The sequence below is a fragment of the Trichosurus vulpecula genome, chromosome 4, assembly GCF_011100635.1.
Source record: "Trichosurus vulpecula isolate mTriVul1 chromosome 4, mTriVul1.pri, whole genome shotgun sequence".
NCBI lineage: Eukaryota > Metazoa > Chordata > Mammalia > Diprotodontia > Phalangeridae > Trichosurus > Trichosurus vulpecula.
The window spans coordinates 268,113,556-268,135,016 of record NC_050576.1 but is presented as its reverse complement, the minus strand read 5'-3'; the positions used below and the strand labels follow the sequence as shown (position 1 = coordinate 268,135,016).

The window sequence follows — 21,461 nt, the reverse complement described above, 5'->3', positions numbered from 1 at the left end:
ATCTCTAGATCTTTAAAGAGACATTCTAAAAAACCTCTTTATATTTACTATATGTTAACAAATTGAGCGTAAGTCTTATTCCTATGCTTTACAGTAGGGAGAAGGGGCCTCTGAAATTTCAAAGGTCTTATTATTAACAGGGTTGTAAGTTCTAACAGGTCCTCCTAAACAGACAGGCTTCTAATATACATCCAGCAATAGAATGATTTCTGTTGTCCTAGGACTAGCCAAGATAAGTCCAGAGAGGCTCACCCTTAAAAGTTTGGCAAGTAATCTAATTTTTCCATCAAAACAATTTACGAAACTGTTTACTAAATGGACAAGAGATTTGAAATCTGTGTATCAGGGAAGTAAGTACCAATTGTGATGAAATCATGAATTGCTGAAGTACTGAAATATGAGAGGGAATGTTTCAGTGTAGTCAATAAACAGATGTGAGATGTGTATTCTCTCCCAACCAGAGGTTATGTTAGTTCTTTTCCTTACCAGATAAGTGACTTGATGATTATAATACCTGAAACCAGCCCAGAATTTAAATATCTTCTTTGTGTTAACAAAATGTAACCAGGTGGGGAGTCGGTTGCGAGCAGCGGACGGTCTGAAGTTTGGAAGCGTTTTCCACAGTACTTCGACCGGCCCCCAGGCGTCAACATGCCACAGAACGAATACATAGAATTACACCGAAAACGGTATGGATTACCATGAGAAAAAGAGAAAGAAGGAAAGCCAAGAAGCTCATGAACGTTCAAAGAAAGCAAAGAAAATGATTGGTCTGAAGGCCAAACTCGACCATAAACAGCATCATGCTGAGAAGATTCAGATGAAAAAGACTATCAAGATGCATGAAAAGAGAAATACCAAGCGAAAGAATGATGAAAAAACTCCCCAAGGAGCAGGGCGTGTGTATCTGCTGGACAGAGAGGGACAGTCCTGAGCCAAAGTCCTTTCCAATATGATTAAACAGAAGCGTTACAGGTTATTCGTACAGGAAAGAGAAAGAAGAAGGCTTGGAAGAGAATGGTTACTAAAGTCTGCTTTGCTGGGGATGGCTTTACTCGAAAACCACCGAAACATGAAAGATTCATGAGGCCCGTGGGTTTACGTTTTAAGAAGGCTCATGTAACTCATCCTGAACTTAAAGCTACCCATACGTGGTGTGAAGAAGAATCCCTCCTCCCCGCTATACACAACTTTGGGTGTTATTACCAAAGGGACTGTCATTGAAGTGAATGTGAGTGAGCTGGGCCTTGTGACACAAGGAGGCAAAGTTATATGGGGAAAATATGCACAAGTTACCAACAATCCAGAAAATGATGGATGCATAAATGCTGTCTTGCTTGTTTGATTGACTGATAGAATGAAGTTCTACATCTTTGACAATTATTAAAGATTCTACAATATATCAAGAAAACCACAACAGTTACTACGTTGAGCAGTCACAAAACAAAACCAAAGACCCGATTCTACACGTTGGTTGTTTTCATTTGAGATTAACCTGGAAAAGAGATGAGACACTATTTTCTATTCTTTTATGAGACTTTTTCTCATTTTGGAGTGGTAATAAAAAAAGCTTGTAGCTACTCTAAAAAAAACAAAAACAAATTGTAACCATAGTTAGTCTCAGCTCTTACAAATTTACTTTAGTCCACTTAAAGGAAATACAAATAAAAGTAATTTTGCAGATTTTTTTCTAACTTTCTGATTAAACAAAAACTTAATGAAAGCATCTTTTAACATATATTAGGATACAAATGATCAATAAGGTTGATGTTTACCCATAATCTTAGTGAATCATGTCCCTTTCTCATTTTGGAGAGTTCCGAAAATTTTGAGGCCATTGGACAGATAAACTGTCCAAATACATATTCTGATTTTAGTTTAGTATGTTGTTCAAGCTTAAATGTTTATTAGTAGCAATCATAATATCAAGATGGATTCTAACTACAAATCTTAAAATATATAAAATATAAGGTAGGAATTACACTATTACTTGCTCTTGATTATTCATGTTAAAACTGTAACTTCTGTTCTCTGAGTAAGGAATTCAACTTGCCTTATATTTTTTCATAATTGCGTTGCTTTCAGAGTTAGCTGTTTCTTCCATAAACCGACCCACAAGTAGCATAGCTCGACCATGGATTAACTTATTCTTGCTGTCAGTGGGAGCTTCATTCTCAGGAAAACATAACTCAACCCCTTTCTGAAGAACAATTAATGCCTGGTGAACATCCCCCTAAAAAAGGTGAAATGTTTTGTTTTAATATTCTTGTCTGTAACAACAAAATGCATAGTCCAAAGTGTTTGAGTTAATGTTATGGATCTACAGCATCATGAGTCTACTCACTGTTTACCACCACATGCTCTTTTGATTTGATTTTCACTTAGAGTATTGAGGCAAATAAAATTCTGTTTCTATAATAATAAATTCCTAAGAGCACAGAGACTTGAATATTATGTAAAATCCCTGTAGCAACGAGTGCCACGAAAAATGCAAAACAATTTTTATCAGCTAGTGATTTATGCCCAAAGATTGATTTTTTTTTTTGTTCCTTGATGGGAGAGAGATCACTATTTCCTCTTCTTAACTAAGCAATATTTCTTCTCTTCATCAACAATCCTGTTTTTAACAGGATTACAGCATCCACAACTGGCAAATATTGTAGCCTCAACTTAATATCTAATATAGATCATACTGTGCTTGACAACTCCATTAAGGTGAGTAGTGGGAACTATGTAGTCTGGGAATTAAGTTCAGTTTGTTACACAAGCCCTCACCATAGTTCCTCCTTCATCATTACATGCCTGATTTGAGGACCACTGGGTGTTTCAGTCTCCAGAGGTACTGCATGGCTTCAGAATGAAAGTTTTACTTCAGAAACAAGCAAACTTTTTCAGAAGCAAGAAAACTAGAAATGCCCCAAAGGAGTTAGTCTCAGTCTGGGAGAGACTGTGGGACAGCTAAGGGAGAAAGGAACTCTCAGCTATGATCTAAGGCAGGGCTGTTCAACCTTAGGTTTTTATTGAAACAACACACAATATATTTTGATTTGTCATTTTAGTGAGAGCTCTGTGGTAGCTCGGCTTCGTTAACTAAAGCACTTATGTAAATTTCTATGCTTGTAGGCAGGCCACGCAAATGGACAGCCCTGATCTAAGGAGATAAGAACTGAGCTAGGGATCAGGATGTCCATATGAGCCTTCAGAGGAAGAAGGATGGTCTCCGAACCTAAGGCCAGAAGCTAGGGGGAGAAATGAATTGGTTTGCAATCTCCCCACTCCCCCTGCCCTCATAGCTTAATCTCTAGGAAACAAGAAACGGTTAAAAATAATTGGGTGCCAACTACATTCAAAGTAGAAAAAACAGTCCTAGACATCAAGTCTAGCAGAAAGAGTAAAGGTTATGTCACTACTGCTTTTGTACAAGGCTAGGAAGGAATGCAAGGGCTTCCAAAAGACAAAGAAGGCAGCAACCTGGACAATAGTAGCACCAAGAGTCCTTGGTTCCAGACAGGCTGTGGTAGGTAAATGAGAAAGAAGGCTGAAACAGGCTTAGGCATTATCTCTGTCAATAAGCAGACCTGTCAGTCCTTATTCCTCACCAGAAGATAGCAGGCAGAGGGAGACACAGTATATTGGCAATACATTGGTGATACAGTCTTCTCTATTACCTTGGACCACAGCCACTTTGCTCTTTCCACATATAATTCAGCAAGTCGTGATTCTCCTGCATTAAGGAGGGCATTGTAGGCTGTCTGGTGATGGCCAGCCTTTCGGGCAACTCTGGCACTCTGCAGCCAGCATTCTCCAACCATTTCGCTATAGTCTGGTCTAGAGTAACAGTCCAAAGTGCAATATATGAATAGCTGAAGTGAAATATCTGACCTCAGCATTCAATTCAATTTAACACCTATTTATATGGAAAGTACTAAGATATAAATCAAGGAAACAAAGAGAAAAATTAGAAACAGTCCCACATACCAAGGAGGATGCATGCAATTCTCCTTCAAAGGAGTCTAATAAACACTTCTTTAAATGCTTACTTATAACTTTTAAAAATATTTACCTACTTTCATATATTCTAGGGCTCATGAAAATTCATCGTAATGAACCAATCTGTATATAAAGGTATTAAAAAAGCTTTAAACACAGACATGAATGAATGAACTAGGTCAGAGGTAGTAAAATTAATAATAGCTCTTTACATTTCCTTCTGTGTCCCAACTGCAAAGTTGTTTCTGCATTATAATTCTGTGAAACATACTGCTAATATTATTATTTCAGTTTTCAAAATGGGAAAACTGAGGCTCAGATGAACTTCTTGGTTGTACAGTCAGTAAACATGAGACAGAAATCAATCCAGGTCTCTTGACTTCAAGCCTAATGTTCTTTCCACTAATCCATGTTGACTATACTTTTGATAACACAAAGGTAACCACTGAGTCAGACCAAAAATTAGGATGCTTAAATATCCTCAGATAAAACTTATATATATATATATAACACTGAATTTAAAAAATTCAACATTAAGAAAAGAAAGTGAAAAGTCAAACCTTTTTTTGAGACTTAATAAAGCTCGACGGAGTGCCAAGATGGGCTCTTTGGCTCGATAGGAATTCTGAGTCATTTCTAGACGAGCTAACCAGTTGAGGGAATCTTCTTGATTACTGTCACCTGTGGACTGCTGAAATAAAGGTCTAATACTGTGTTCCAATTCACAGAGCATATGTAACCTAAAGGGAGATGAGAAATCTATTTAAATTAAAAACTTGTCTTTTGGTCATATGAATCAAACCGATCATGAAGGATCAAATGACTTTTGAATTCAAAATAATCAAATGAACAGTTATAACCAAAATATTTCTTCTTGAGGCAGCAAGGCACAGGGGCTAGAGTTGGCTTCAGAGTCAAGGAGACTTATGTTCAAATCCTGCCTCTGACACATCCTGCCTGCGTGACTGTAATGTTAATGGAATAGGAATATCTCTCCTGTCCATTAATAGGCCTACGTGACCTGCTTTGAGCTCTGGCCCAGCTCACAGCTATGATACATCCTGAGTCACAGAGCCCATTGGGGGAAGGAAGCTTGCTTAGGGAAGGCTTGCTCATAGGAAGGTTTGCCTATAGGAAGGCTTTCACACCTTTTGGTACTGAGTTAATTAGGCACTGAGTCATGAGGGTTGTGACACCTTCTGGCTCTTAAAAGTGTATGTATACTCTGAGGTTGGTATTTTGCTTTGGGAGTTTGCTTACGAGAAGGATCTTTTTGATTTTCTGGTTGAGACTCTGAGTAGGCGTATGTCCAGAGCCCCTCAACTACTCAGAGGTAAAGGCTCTCTCGATCCAGTGATATATGTAGAGTGTGTGGCAACATTGTTTTGATCAGGCAGTCAGAGCCCTGTCTGTTGGTCTTTGTGCTTGTATTTTTTTTGATGTTCAGGGTGCTGACTTTTCCCCTGAATTAATGAATGTAACTAAAGAAGACTGTTGACCTCTTAAAAAGCTATCTTTCCTAGTAAAGCAGATCAAAGAACCTGTGCTAGCAGCCATCCTGGACATGCCAGGGTGCTTGCTGCTACAGTGACTCTTGAGCAGGTCACGGAACCTCTCAGGGTTTTGTACCAGAGGATTCAAACACATGGCCCACAACATTCCCAAGTGCAGCATGAATCAGATTAAAATGTAATTGGGAAATATGTAGCAAAATAAATAAAAATAAAATAAAACACAGATACCATATTTAAAACTAAGTCAATACGTAGCCCACAGGGATCCTTAAACACAGATCAGTGTCTTTGATTTCTATTTGAATTTGATGCCACTGCTCTAGACAACTAAGACTCTAAGTATCAGAGAAGATGCTGAACAGCAGAGACAGAAAGACCTTCCTCAACCAATTAAGTTACATGTATAGTCCCTATTCCTATTTATTCTTGATATATAAGTTGTAAAATTTTAACACTAAAAAACTGCATAAAACATTAATTTATAAAGCTAGTTCTCTGCTATTCTCCTCAATTTTTAAAACTAACTACAAGTAAAAAAAAAAAGAAAAACTTCAGCATACAAGCAACACTACTAAAAAAAAAACCCCAATTTTTACATATACATGTAAAATGTCTGTTTTTATGATTGACATGACTATTTGTGGTCCTCACTTTGAATTTTCTCTCTAATTGAGGCAATGGCTGTTTTCTGTAAGTTCTTATAACCAACCACATAAATAGCAACATTTACAGAGTATAGACATTGGCTGCAGCATACATACTTATTAAAGCAACTATTTCATTTAAGTTCTGGACCTGCCACGCTGGCCTCATTGGCACAAAATCTAATAAAGGGAGCTAACAATAAAAACTGTATCATGCACATATGTAGTTGTCCATATTATCTTTCAGATTAATAAATGAAAAAAATTCATTAAAATATCATTTTTTTCCTATGTAACCCAAAAAGTTTTAAAAAGTTTTTTGTCATTTCCCCCTCCTGTATAAGCAAATATGTTAGAATTTATTTTCTGACCGGATATTATCTTTCTGGGAAATAAATGATAATAAGGCTATAATAAAATAGTACCACTAAAATATCTGATGTCCTTTTCTGTTAAATGCCTGAGAAACTGCTTTATTATAGTTAACTAAAATTCATAAAACTGAATCACAAATTACTTAGAAAAATCATCAGTAACTAAAATAAGATGTCTACAACTAGCAGAGGCCATTTGTCTAGGATAATGACATAAAGAATACATTTCTGAATTAGATGGAACCTAGAGTAAGTTATTTTGTTGTTTTAAAAAAATTTGCTGTCTATTAAGGTTCTATTCCAATGCGTTGTTATGAGGTGGAAATGAACCTGGGGTCTCAAAAGGCTATTTGTTCTAGCTAAGTACAAGCTATCTTTTCCATCAACCTGAAAAGGTTTCAATAATGGGTCACTTACAGAATGCATTTCTGCAACCAGCATAGGTAAGTACAAAGTACAGGCTGGCCATCAGAGGATGACTCTTTTTGGGTACAACAACTTGTTTTATTATTTACTAAAATGTGGAGGAAATACAATTTGTATCAAGTAGGAAAACTCACAGAGATGAAGTTATAGATCTGCAAAACACTAGTGGCATTAGAAAAAGTTCCTGAAATACATCTCAGATTAAAAACGGTTGGTCAGAAAGGTGTTTTCTTTTTAGCAAATACAAGTGATTTCAAGGTAGAAACAAACAATCACAGGACAATTCAATTTAACCAGGTATGACATAACATACCAAACATATTATAACATTTGCTATGAATGGAATAAGCTGTGGACTTATCAGGTGAGGTTTTAAAATAACTTTGTAAAAATATCAGATCTAGAGAAACCAAAAAAGTACCTAACAATATATTCATATCCTCGCTGGTAGGAGCCTCTTTCAAAACTTGCTGCTGAAAGAGGTACAATTTGTTCTGATCTGACTAGTTTCAACGTCTCATAAAAAGTTGTTGTATCCCTTTTTTTGGCTGATAACAATAGCTGTCCCAGTCTCACACTCCATGTTGTTGACTTCCCATCTGAAAAATAAATTAAGAATCAAGTAATTTCACATTATGTTACAGCAGTTAGTATACAAAGTCTCATTTGACAAAGTGCTTAGTAAAAATCCACAGTTCAATTCATCTAAAGTTGTTTTTAAAATGAGTACTTCATTCTACTTTAAAGTATCTAAAGGGAAAAAAGAGAGTAGTACAGATGGAAAGACTAATTATAAACATTCCTGCTTACTTCTAAAGTATTTCTAAGTGTATTAAACCTGCTTGTATTTTAATCCATTTTTACCTGCTGCCAAATAGTTTTCCACTAAATCCCACTGTGACAGTTTCCAAGCTGCCTCCACTCTGTATGTGTTTAATTCATCTGTCCATTCAGACCTATTGGGGAAAAAACCTCAATTCATCATTCTATTTAAGTTCTAAGTGGAGATTTTGAAAAGATTCAAGAACAAAGTGTTTTGCTACAAAATGTCCAGAAATAATTTGGTAAGTTCTAAATTTTCCTTTACTCCTAAGCCATTTTCTCCCTCTAATAGTCATTTCTGTAGTTCTATTAGTCTATGTTCTAAGACCACATTCTAGTTCTAGGAGCATATATTAAGTTGTCATCATGATTAGTTAGTTGCTTGCTTTAAATAAAAAAGACAAAAATCAATTACTGATCAATCAATAACATTTATGAAATACTTACTAATATGTTCTAGCCACTGTCCTAGGTGCTGGGGACACAAATACAGAAGTGATACAGTACCTAGCTTGAATGAGTCTATTAGGAAAGAGATACAAGTAAAGGGACACATGATAAGTGGTAGTAGTAAAATGATGTAGATTTTTTTGGGAAAGAAGTAACTACTTGAAGTGGAGACGGATTAAAAAAGAGTAAAGTCAACATTAGATTCAAAAGTCGGAAGAAGCTCATGTGGTCAGTCACATTAAAAAAATGTAAAAACAGGTCACCCTAAAGCTTTAATAAATACTTATGACATATTCTGTCACTTTAAGTTAGCAAAGCCTGCCTCATAAAAGTTGGCTCTTTCTTTCAAAGACACTATGGCTATAATTTTGATACCAGGTGTACAGTAGGGACTTAGATTATGAACAACCAGTGAGGCTTTCTCAAGGCATGTATAAACAGGAACAAGGCAAAGTAGTTAGTTACTTATGCTTTTTCTATTAAAAATTATTAAAGTAATAGCACATAAATCCATTTATCTCTTCAAATATCTAAATGTAAATATGCTATACAGTTTATAACAAGGTTTAAAGAAATATAGTGCTAAGTACAAAAAAAGTATTTTTAACCAATAAAATTCCCTTTTCTTTTCTCACTTTCAGAAACAAAGTGAATCCTTGTGATTATATAAAAATGTACTACCAATAGCTTCATTTACTATACGAACAACTTATTTAAAAAAAGAATTTATTTGCTTCCTTTGAACTAAAAGTTAGTTCTAGAGCTATGTGTATTCGTGTTTACTACTTCTCTGTCTCTTTTCGGAAGAGGAAACTAGTTTTCTGGTGATATTGGCTCTATTACACATTGCTTGGCATTTAAGATGGAGGAGAGATATTATGCAGGTTAACTGGACATGAGTCTGCAATAGCAGAGATGTTTCCTGTCTAATTTTTTCTTACTCAGGAGGTTACTCTGGAAACCACTCTGATATCATTCATTCATGTTTGTTCTACTGGAAAAACTGCTACTCAGCTTACTTTTTCAAAGAGATGTGCCTTTTTTCTTTGAACTGTACTTTCTACAGAAAAAAAATTAACTGGTTATACAGTACTTTCTTCAACATCTTCTACTGACAATATGCTAGAAATTAGGCCCAGCACTTTTATTTATCACCATCATTTTTTAAGTAATATGCTTTAAATGCAAAATGTTCTTGGAAATTTGCCAGCAGAAGGTTTAAATGGCATAATACAAAGATCACTGGACTTCTAGGTTCAAGTCATAAAACTCAACCTCCTTAAGCCTCAGTTGCCTCATCTATAAACTGGGATTCATAACTTATAAGTGAATATTCTCATAGAGTTACTGTGAGCAAAGTATTCTGTAAACTGTATCAAGCAAATATATCTAAGATATTATTATTAATCTGAAGGATGAAGATCTAATTAATGATGATGATGGTTGCTACCTAGGGGGGAGGAGGTCTTTCCAAATGAACTACAGATAACTTAGGTCTTAGACTAAAAAGCACCAAAAGACTAATAAGGGCTCTGCACATAGCAGTCATTTCTTTAAATTTAAATTTAAAAAATAGCATGTAACTCCTTAAACAAGAGGTTAAGTCAGAAGCTAGGTTGTGAGGGCCAAATGAGATAATGTGTATGAAGTACTTTGCTAACCTTCAAACATCATGTAAATTATTATTATGAAGTAGAATAAAATATCTTTTTTTGGAACAATGCTACACTGACTAGCATAAGCCCTACATGTTTCATGAGTTGAGAAGATAATTTATTTTCTGAAATTACTTGCTATAAATTCCTGAGTTAAAGACAACGACAACTAAGGAAAATTATTCCTTTAAAAAATATTACCTGTTAGCATGCACGCCATTCACCTGAGTGATTACAGTGGACAACTGACCAAGGCCTAACATGGACTTCACTACACCATGATAATGAATGATCTATAAATTGAAAAATATTTAAAATATCAATGCAGTCACAGTTATATCAAGTGAACTAAACTGAAAAACATTTAAAATGAAATGCAATTTTAATCAAGTGAACACTAAATTGCTTAAATGATAATGTAATAAAAAATATCATCCACCATTCTGCGATTGTTATTTTTTGTTTGACAACTGGTTGGTTTTGCAAGATAATCAAGTAATCAATCAATAAGCATTTATTAAGTGCCAACTGTGTGTCAGAAATTGCCCTAAACATGAGGAATACAAAGACAAAAACTAGGGAGAGACAAACAGATCTGGGAATCATCTTCAAAGAGATGGGATGATCACTGAATCCATGAAGGGTGATGAGATCATCAAGTGAGAGAGTAGAAAGAGAAAGGAGAAGAAGGCCCAAGAAAGAGCCCTTGGAAACAACCCATATTTAGTGGGTGTGGCATCTCTTAGCAGAGGAGACTGAGAAAAAATAGTCAGTTAGGAGGAGAACCAAAATTGAGCAGTCATGAAATCCTGGAAAGGATGATCAACAGTAACACATGCTGCAAAAGTCAAGAGAATGAGAATCAAGATAAAGCCATTAGATCTGGCAAGTAAGGGATTACTGGTAACTTTGGAGAGAGAAATTTGAGTTAACTAATGAGGTGGTAAGTCAGATAACAGAAAATTTAGGAGAGAATGTGGGAAGTATAAGTGAATATACTCTGTTATACTAAGTACAGTTTTTGTTAAGGAGTTTAGAGCAGAATGGGAGGAGAGATATGATCACAACTGGCCCGTTTCTTTACATGCTGGGTTACTCTGGTCCATCTAGAAATCCTTCAAATGGATCTATCCGTGTGTGTGTGTGTGTGTGTGTGTGTTTATTTACACATACAATGCATATATGTATAACTGTTGTATGCATGTACACACTTACATATACATAGAAATGTATATAATGACACATGACTTTAAAAGCCAAAATCTATCTAACATTAAAATTCTGATGTAGAGATCACAGTTTTCAAAGAACTTTTACATATATCATATTTGATCCTCATATCAATCCAATTCAGTAATCACCATAGAAATAAATAAAAATATATAGATATATATGAATTTGTATAGTAATGTAGCACAACCTCTTCTGGCCAATTATATAAATAAGGAAACTGAGATTACATGATTAACCATGAACTAGGATTATAACCCAGGACTCCCAAGCCCCTAATTCAGTGTTCTTACCACTGCATTACTCTAGAACTTTTATCTTACCTGGTCAGGTTCTAGTTGAATGGCCCTGTCATAACAGGCTGTGGCATCCCGCAGTAAGCCAATGCTTTCATGTTCGAGGATCTGCTCTTTCAGAGATGGTTCTGCTTTCCGAATTGCACTTACGCCAGCCACCCCATCTGGTTCGTGCATTGCAGCATATAATTTCTATGTTCAAACATTTAAAAATATCACAATTATGAAGTGCAAAGAAAAGCATCAATTAAGATTTTTTCCTCAACTAAAAAAGATGTGAATGAAAGCAGAATTATTGTTCACAAGTAACATTTTGGCATTCTTTCTTATCTGGTATTACATTGCCAAAACACTGTATTAATGTACATTCAGAGATGCTCATCTATAGCAAAATAAGTGATGTTCATAAAAAATAAGTTTGAGTAACTACAACATGCTGAAGTCCTTTCTGAATCAGATAAATATAAAATTATGTTAAGTTAACTTTTCCTTCTTCTTTGGCATAGAAATTGTCAAAAAATATTTATCACAATGTTAATATCTCAATATTTTATTTTCAAACCTGTAGAAATCCAAGATGCTCTTGAATATTTTGTTTTTTTTCTGTAATGAATGATTCAAAGTGCATCACCGCTCTTGTATATGCTTTAGATCGAAAGGAAGCCACTGCTAGTGTGTCCTGAGGTATAAGATCAAGAAAACATGCCACGCTCTGATAGTTTTCATAGTCCCCAGCAGACGCTACATTAAAAAAAGACAATATAGTAATTAACAACTGACAAGATACACTTAGTAAACATATTAGTAAGTCACCAAAGTTCAGTCTGTCTTCTTAATTAATCTGCGTACTTTAAGTGCATACAATCGTTATAGAAATGCCTACAGGGCAAGATTCTGGAGGAAATGAAAAGACTATTGGCCTAGGAATGGAGAAGCTGGATTTTAGTCCTAGTTCTAGTAGGTATTAGCTTTGTGATCTTGAGCAAATCACTTTTCCTCTCTAAGTCTCAATTTCTTCCTCTGTAAAGCATTTTGTGCTCAACTCCAATCATTAAGAGGGAAGGCATTGTGTCTGTAGTTCCCCTAGCACTAACGGGCATACAATAAGCACTTATTAAATATCTGATCAATTGGCAGAATTATCACTTGGTCTGCCAAGTGTACTTCACAGGGTCACTATAAGCATCCAATGAGATAATAAATTCATAAATTTCTAGCTGGAAGGTCTCGAAAGCCATCAGATCTAACTCTCCTCATTTTTGCAGATGAAGAAACTAAGGCATTAGGCAATTAATTGACTTGTCCAAGATCGAATACTAGTAAGTCAGAATTGGAACTCAAGGCCAACTCCAAAGTCATTTCTCTTCCTCCTCTACCACACTGCTACCGAGATCACCTATGTGAAAGCAGATTTAAAACTATAGAGTTATACAAATATAAAGTATTACTCACAAAAAAGCACAAGCTTCTGGGCTTGAAATATAAAAGCTAGCTAACAATACTGGCAAATAACAGAATAATGGGGATGTACTTCATTCCTAAATATTATTTCATACTGTACTATCACTCATAAAAGGCTAGTTATGTTTTCATACTGTGTGAGGAAGATGACTGGGGACAAACCACAATGACCGGCCATTTCATCTGCCCGCTGCAGAAATGCTAATGATGTTTTGAAAATAACAACAACTACTCATTAATATCGCTGGGGCACGATTCCCCTTACCCATGTTCCTAGCTAATAGTTGGCAATCTTGCAGATGTTATTTTGGGATTCTAATAGGGATTTTTAAAAGAGTAATGTTTTCAGAGAAAACTAGTATTTGTAGGAGGTACACAAAAAAGAGTACTAGTTAAAAAATACTTGAAAGCCTTTAGGATGCTCTGTACTCTGTCAGGCAGTAATAGGAGCACACAAAAGAAATATAAAATACAGCCCCTACTTACAATCTGGAATTGCAAAAGTTACAATGTGGGGCAAAACCCACTTGAAATAATTTTTAAAAATTATGCAACAAATCAGCCCATTAAAAATAATACAGATATAAATTGTATTAGGGTTCTGTTAGTACAGCAAGGGTATTATCAGACTGGGGGAGAAGTAATTGAGAAAGATATGAAAAAAAAATTTGAAAATGTTTCGGTGACAGAGAAATGTAGACACAGTACAGGCTGACTCATGTGATCTGTGATTCATCAATGTGGGTATTCCTTCCAATGTTACAGATTACAAAAGTCTTATATAACACAGCTGTAGCCTCCAGTAAATTCACTGTTGGAGCTACCAAATGTGTGACAACCTTACTGGAGTTCTCCTGTGGAAGAGGGACATCATCCACGGGTTATTTCTTGTTTTGATCATGAAACAATTCCTCTTTTTTTGTTCATATGCTTCTTTAAAGATACTTTTTATACCACTTGTCAATTCTTGTTTGAATGTGCTGCAACCTTCTCAGACCCAGCACGTGACTCTCCACTGCCCTCTAAGCGAGCTTCAACTCAATTTCTCAGAAAACTGCAGCCATACAAATCACCAGAAGAACATCTGTGTTATTAAAAAGATGGGCCTTTGTTTCAGGGATCATTTAAAAAACTCTGGAACTTCTCAAAAGTGTGAAAGCAGATTTAATTTAATTCCATTTAATGTCCATTTAATTCACTGTCTATGTTCAGTGTCCGTGTTTCTGTGCGTAATTATTTGAAAGTCAAATTTTCTATTCAGCTCTGGTCTTTTCACTGAGAAAGCTTGAAAGTCCTCTATTTTATTGAAAATCCATATTTTGACTTGGAGCATGATACTCAGTTTTGCTGGGTAGGTGATTCTTGGTTTTAATCCTAGCTCCATTGACCTCTGGAATATCGTATTCCAAGCCCTTCAATCTCTTAATGTAAAAGCTGCTAGATCTTGGATTATTCTGATTATGTTTCCACAATACTCAAATTGCTTCTTTCTGGCTGCTTGCAGTATTTTCTCCTTGATTTGGGAGCTCTGGAATTTGGGGCCAATATTCCTAGGAGATTTCTTTTTGGGATCTATTTGAGGAGGTATTCTGTGGATTCTTTCAATTTCTATTTTACCCTCTGGCTCTAGAATATCAGGGCAGTTCTCCTTGATAATTTCCTGAAAGATGATATCTAGGCTCTTTTTTTGATCATGGCTTTCAGGTAGTCCAATAATTTTTAAATTATCTCTCCTGGATCTATTTTCCAGGTCAGTGGTTTTTCCAATGAGGTATTTCACATTGTCTTCCAATTTTTCATTCCTTTGGTTCTGTTTTATAATATCCTGATTTCTCATCAAGTCACTAGCTTCCACTTGCTCCACTCTCATTTTTAAGGTAGTATTTTCTTCAGTTGTCTTTTGGACCTCCTTTTCCATTTGGGTAATTCTGCCTTTCAAGGCATTCTTCTCCTCATTGGCTTTTTGGAGCTCTTTTGCCATTTGAGTTAGTCTATTTTTTAAGGTGTTGTTTTCTTCAGTACTTTTTCAGTATTTTTTTGGGTCTCCTTTAGCAAGTCATTGACTTGTTTTTCATGGTTTTCTCACATCATTCTCATTTCCCTTCCCAATTTTTCCTCTACTTCTCTAACTTGCTTTTCCAAATCCTTTTTGAGCTCTTCCTTGGCCTGAGAACAGTTCATGTTCTTCTTGGAGGCTTTTGATATAGGCTCTTTGACTTTGTTGACTTCTTCTGTCTGTATGTTTTGGTCTTCTTTGTCACCAAAGAAAGATTCCAAAGTCTGAGACTGAATCTGAGTGCGTTTTCGCTGCCTGGCCATATTCCCAGCCAACTAACTTGACCCTTGAGTTTTTCGTAGGGGTATGACTGCTTGTAGAGTAAAGAGTACTCTGTTCCAAGCTTGAGGCGATGTGCTGTTGTTTTCAGAGCTATTACAGCCAGCTCTGCCACAGCAGCACTCCTCCTTCCCTAAGAACCCCCAACCCAGACTGGACTCAGATCTTAAGCAGGCTCTGCACTCCTGCTCTGATGCGCCACTTAATTCCTCCCGCCAGGTGGGCCCGGGGCTGGAAGCAACTGCAGCTGTAGTTCTGCAGCTGCCCCACCTCTGCTGCCCCCGGGGTGGTGGCTGAACCACAAACTCCTTCCACTCTGTCCCTTGCAGCTTTTCCCACTAACCTTCTCTGTTGTCTTTGGTGTTTGTGGGTTGAGAAGTCTGGTAACTGCCACAGCTCACTGATTCAGGGCGCTAGGGCCAGCTCCGACCGGCTCCTGCTCTGGTTGGTCTGTGCCGCCCACTCTGGTCTCTGCTCCACTCCTGCTCCCAGCTCCGTGCGCAATAGACCTCACCCAGTGACCATCCAGGCTGTCCTGGGCTGCAGCCCTGCTTCCCTCTGCTATTTTGCGGGTTCTGCAGTTCTAGAATTTGTTCAGAGCCATTTTTTATAGGTTTTTGGAGGGACTTGGTGGGGAGCTCACGCAAGTCCCTGCTTTCCAGCTGCCATCTTGGCTCCGCCCCCTCTGTGAGTAATTATTCATTAAACACACATATAAGCTATAAAGGTTGTCCATCCAGCTGTATGTTCTCATCTGGATAATTTTGTTAGTATTGAGTCAATTTATTCCTGTCCAACTCTTTGTGACCCCTTTTTGGGGGGTTTTCTTGGCAAAGATACTGGAGTGGTTTGCCATTTCCTTCTCCAGCTCATTATATAGATGAAGAAAGTGAAGCAAACAACGTTAAGTGATTTGCCCAGGGTCACACTGCTAGTAAGTGTCCAAGGCCATATTTGAACTCAGGAAGATGAGTCTTCCTGACTTCTGGCCCAGGCAGCAGGGGGTAGGAGGGATGGGGGCTCTATCTGTACTATCTAGCTGCCCAATCTGGACAATAATCATTCTTTATCTTTAGTTTTTTCTACGTGGAAGGTTAGGCCAAACTATTCAGAATCACTGTTTTTCTCATTTGCTTTCCAGAAATGTTTTGGGGCCTTGATGCAATTAACAAAAAGTCACCCACAAACAGAACTTCTGAAAGGTTTGACTCTCTAAAAATGTCTTTCATGTCTTGCTTGAAATATTAATGATCAGAGACTGACCAAATGAGGTTATTGTTGTCTTTCAAGGAATCTTGAAAAATTCTAACAAAGCTGCGTGTTCCCTTACAATACCTCCGTTAAGATGTCTTCCATGTGTGTTTAGATAATCTCATAAAAATTTGATATTAATGGGAAAGCAGGCATGCGGATGGATAGTAATTGATGCTCTAGGTCACCTTTTTTGGTAGTCATCAGGTCTGAGATTTCTTCCAAGCCTTAGTAGTTTCCTCTCCTTTAGAAATGTTAAGAATTTATCCTTCTGTAGCCTCAGAATTTTGTCACTTTAAACATGGACCTCCTCCGCATATAACTTGTTCTAGTCTAGCTGCTTTTCTTACCTTTGTTTCCAATGCTGTTTTCATGACCACTATAGCAACATCTGGGTCAGTGAAGTTATAGTCCAAATGGGGAAGCTTCATTATCTTTGATAATAAAGAGGTTTTGTTATAAAAATCTTCCTAGTACTTTTCCATTTTTATCTGTTTGCCATCATCTTTTCAATTTCATTTAGTAAATCTTTGGGATGATTTTGCTTAGTTTGATGGCTTGTTAAGCTTTCTTTAAATTGGTCCCTAATCTCTTAGCACTTATTACTTATTATTATATTGCTTATAATCCTCTACCAACTTTCTCTAAGGTTTTTTTAAAAAATGTTATAAAAATTGGGTCAGCTAGGTGGCGCAGTGAGTAGAGCACTGGCCCTGGAGTCAGGAGGACATGAGTTCAAATCCAGCCTCAGACACTTGACACACTTACTAGCTGTGTGATCTTGGGCAAATCACTTAACCCCAATTATCCTGCCTTCTGCCCGCCAAAAAAAAAATGTTATAAAAATCACTGTTGCCATTGATTAACATTTTCCCACCCTGGCAGGTGAGTGAAGTGTTTGCTCAATAAGGTGGATTTTAGGCTCTTTTGGTCTCATCATCATAGCAACTGATCTATAATGATTAAGCTTTTATATGAAACTGACATAACTACTGATGTCTTTTCTTTCAACCTTTTTCCATTTTAGGAAATAGAGAATAGGTAATATAAAAATATTTTGAGCAAAGAAATGATAAAGAAAATCATATTTGAGGAAAGTTTTTTGGGCTGCTGTGTGTAGGAAGAATAGGTACAGAGGATAAAAGAGTAGTAGACATCAGAACAATTAAGAAACAGGCAGATAGAAAATAATCACTCACCCTTTGACTCTACTTTCTCTCTGTTTGATTTGCTAGACTGAATTTCTGCAGCATTTAGTGCTTGAAATTTGTGCCTAGCCCATTGTGTGAGATGATCAATCATGGAAAACACAGTCTGCATACTTAGCTGACTCAAATCAGATGCACTGTCTTGTAGTCTTATACTATTCTGATCATCATGCTTTAGAACTGCCATAATCTCTGCATACACCTGCAAAGAAAACATTTTACAGATAAATTTAGGCTTCAGTGTACTTGGTGCTAAAAGAACAAAAATGAAAAACACTACAGTTGCTGATCTAAAAAGAGTTTACAATCTAATAAAGGGATATTGTATGCACATAAATAATACCCAGGTTTACTGTGATAAAAGTAAAGATCCAAACAAAGTGGTATAAGAAAATTTGAGGAGTAATAAAAAAAAAATTTCAGCTGGGAGGATCAGAGAAGGATGCATAGAGGCGGTGGTACCTAAGATGAGTAATGAAAAAATAATAAAGAATTCAATAGACAGGTGTAGAGGGTATACCCTGAAATCATGGGAATAAACTGCCTAAACACAGAGCCAGAAAGAGGATGAGATCAGCAAACTTCTATAGTTTAGTTTATCTTAAACACAGAGGGCATGAAGGGAAGGAATTTGAACTGTACATAAAAAGTAGCTAAGAGTCATATTGTGAAATATTTTAAATCCCAGGGTAAGGAGTTTTTATTTTATTTTGTATGCCCATGGTCTCAAAATGTCTCTGCTCACATGCCTTCGTCAGTAAAAAGTTTTTGGGCACACATTGTAATATCAAATCACTCAACAAGTGTTTTTTATTCATGTGTATATGCACATACACATATATGAAAATCCAAAGAATTAAAGTTGAGAGTCACTCAAATGTCAATTAGCCTACCACAAATTACCAATGTAAAACTGTGCCAAGAGAAGTGATATAAAAAACGTCATTAGAGAAATTTATGACCTTAAAAGAAAACAGTCCAGTCCCACATCAGGAGTTTGTCATAATCAATTGAAACCCCATATGCTCTCAATTCAGTGATGAGAGACCTAGGGAAAACTCCTCAGCACTTTAGGTGGAAACCTTATGGAAGATTTATGGGAGAACATTGACAAGAGTCACACTGGTGGAAAGGGCACGGATGTATTGCTATCTTCATTGCTGAAATGAGTATCTATATCGATGAGATCACAGATTCACCCAAAAATCAAACAAAATTCTCCAATGATGCCAGGCTATATGGCTGGGATTTATAAAGTATCCCCATCTAGGATTCGGGAAAATAAGTAAATTAATACACTGCTGGTAGAGTCTGGACTAATCTAACTATTCTGGAAAGCAATTTGGAACTATCTCCTAAAAGCTAACTGTGAATATCCTTTGACCAGCACATCTACAAGTCCTGTACCCTACAGAGATCCAAGAAAAAGGGAAAGGACCCATATGTACAAAAATCTTTATAGAAGCTCTTTTCTTTTGGAGGCAAAGAATTGAAAACTGAGCGGCTGCCCAACAAATGGCAAATGGCTAAACAAGTTATAGTATATGAATATGATAGAATACTATTGTGCTGTTAAGAAATAAGGAAGGGGATGGTTTCAGAAAAACCTGGGAAAACTTGTATGAATTGGAACAAAGTTAAGAGGTAAGAAGAACCAAAGAACAATTTATATTATATAGTAACAGCAATATTGTAAAGATAATCAATTGTGAAAGACTTAGTAACTCTGATCATCACAATGCTCCACCACAGTTCCTAAGGAGTCAAGATGAAAAATGCTATCTACCTCCAGAATAAAGCAAATTTTTTTCTCTCTTTTTTTTTTTTTGGTGGGGGGAGGCTATTGTGGTAATTTGTTTTGTATGACTTTCTATTTGAATGGGCTTTGTATTTCTTGACTTCTCAATGGGTAGGGGAAGAGATGGAGGAAGGAGAGGATCTGGTGCTGAAAATAAAAGAAAACTGAACAAAAAAAAAACCCCTAAAATAAAATAAAGCATTCCCACAAAGAAAAAATAAAAACTATAAGTAATCCAAAGGAAAATAGAAAGCCCAATGGCAGGCATAAATAAGCTGCAATGTATTACCAATGATGACTCATTAGGGAATATAAGCATAAATGACATATGTATGACCTTTAAAAGTATCAAAGTTTATACAGCAAAAATGAAAAATAACAGGTGCACAGCCTTAGTACTACATTAGAACATGAACATATAAGGAGAAAAAAAGCAGAAGAAAAGATTTAGCATTCTGAGTGGATTCCCTACGCAACATTTATCAAAACATAGGAACTTAAAGAATTAAAAAAAAAAATAAAACAAAACCAATACACAGAATGAGGCAAAGAAGGGCTACAATAAATATGGAAGGCTTATCAATACAAGTGAAGCCCTAGAACTAATGAAATATTGAAGTTATGCTTCATATACATGCTATATATTCTAAATGAATTATTATTGGATCTATGACCAAAAAATATAGAGGACCTTACAAAGATGGAAGAAAAACCATCTTCAAAATTTACAGTGAACAAAATGCAAATAAAGTAACTTGGAGTGTTTTGTGTTAAAAAGCTAAGAAAGAATATTTCAATTTGTTGTTATGCCTCCTGAGTTGATGAATTCTAAATATATGAAAAATGATGAAAAGGCCAAATGAGGTTTTAATGGTATAAATTTGTTCCATACCTCCACTGCCCCCAACTGATAACCTCCAAAAATGTTATCAATGTACACCATGAGAGGCCCTTTCTTTTTATTAATCTACAAGGAACATAATGACTCTTTAGGCATTAATGAAACCTAGGTCAATGACACTTGACAGAAGTATCTTTACTCAATGTATACAAAGCAAAAAGATTTTAAAAGATTGACATTATTAATAGCCTGTCTATATTAGAAATATCAAACACTTAGTACTTCAAATTTTATCAGCAGGTGGCATAAATTAAGACTCAAATAACAAAGGCCTTTTTCATTAGAGAAAGGTGTCAAAAGGGCCAAAATGAGTACAGAGCTTTTTTTGAACATTTTGAATCAACTGTAACTCTATTCTATTCAGTAGCAAGAGGCCCATCTTTTATCTAAGCTCATAGCCTGCCTTAGGAAGCTAACATTTACAAAGACAGAGCATTTCCAGTTTCTATTTCTCTTCCATTTTAGATTGTTTCATTGGACCTCCTCAGTCTTCTCTGAAAATGTCTGTTCTTAAATGACTAAATTTGGCCAACCAAATTGAATCTGACTTTATAAAGATTAGTTTATTATTTCGATCAGCAACAACCATTAACATTTATTTAGTAGTCTTAAGTTTTACAAATTACTTTTTTCACAACAATCTTAAGAGGTAGATTGTACATGTACTATCATTCCCATTTTATAGATGGGAAGTTGAGGCCCAGTGAGGTTGAGTAAACAGGAAAACCTGGATTTGAACCAAGGGCTCCTGAATTAATTCCCACTTTTCTATCACCTGAACAAGTATCTACTATGTAAGTGCCCAAACAGCCTCTAGACAACTGAATGAGTACTCATTACGTACCCAGAATTGTACTAGATGCTGTGGGGAATACATGGCGTGGGACCTTTGCCAAATCTGAATGAGGTTAAGAGGCTGCCAGACAAGGAAATGAGACGACAGAATATAATCTGTACTCATCTATATAATATTGACTAGAAATGCTCATGGGGCAGAGCAATCAGGGAAGGATTCACTTAGGAGGCTGACCACTGAATCAGGGGGTCTCAAAGACATAGAGAATGTTCCAATTTAGAGGAAAAACAAGCAAAGCAACAGAGCCAAG

The 21,461-nt window shown here is 36.2% G+C and overlaps 1 protein-coding gene and 1 pseudogene across 1 annotated transcript in view; one reads left to right on the top strand and one right to left on the bottom strand.

Annotated features, from left to right (window-relative positions):
• ATR (ATR serine/threonine kinase) overlaps positions 1 to 21,461 on the bottom strand; it is a 121,536-nt gene that overhangs the window by 31,385 nt on the left and 68,690 nt on the right. The window contains exons 27-35 of the mRNA XM_036755385.1: positions 17,648 to 17,858; positions 11,964 to 12,142; positions 11,429 to 11,593; positions 10,077 to 10,168; positions 7,813 to 7,904; positions 7,370 to 7,547; positions 4,551 to 4,730; positions 3,669 to 3,828; positions 2,054 to 2,233 (exon numbers count right to left, since the gene is read on the bottom strand). Of these exons, the coding sequence (XP_036611280.1) occupies positions 2,054 to 2,233; positions 3,669 to 3,828; positions 4,551 to 4,730; positions 7,370 to 7,547; positions 7,813 to 7,904; positions 10,077 to 10,168; positions 11,429 to 11,593; positions 11,964 to 12,142; positions 17,648 to 17,858 (1,437 nt within the window). The remainder of the gene's footprint in view (positions 1 to 2,053; positions 2,234 to 3,668; positions 3,829 to 4,550; positions 4,731 to 7,369; positions 7,548 to 7,812; positions 7,905 to 10,076; positions 10,169 to 11,428; positions 11,594 to 11,963; positions 12,143 to 17,647; positions 17,859 to 21,461) is intronic.
• Positions 652 to 1,417, top strand: LOC118846643 (annotated as a pseudogene).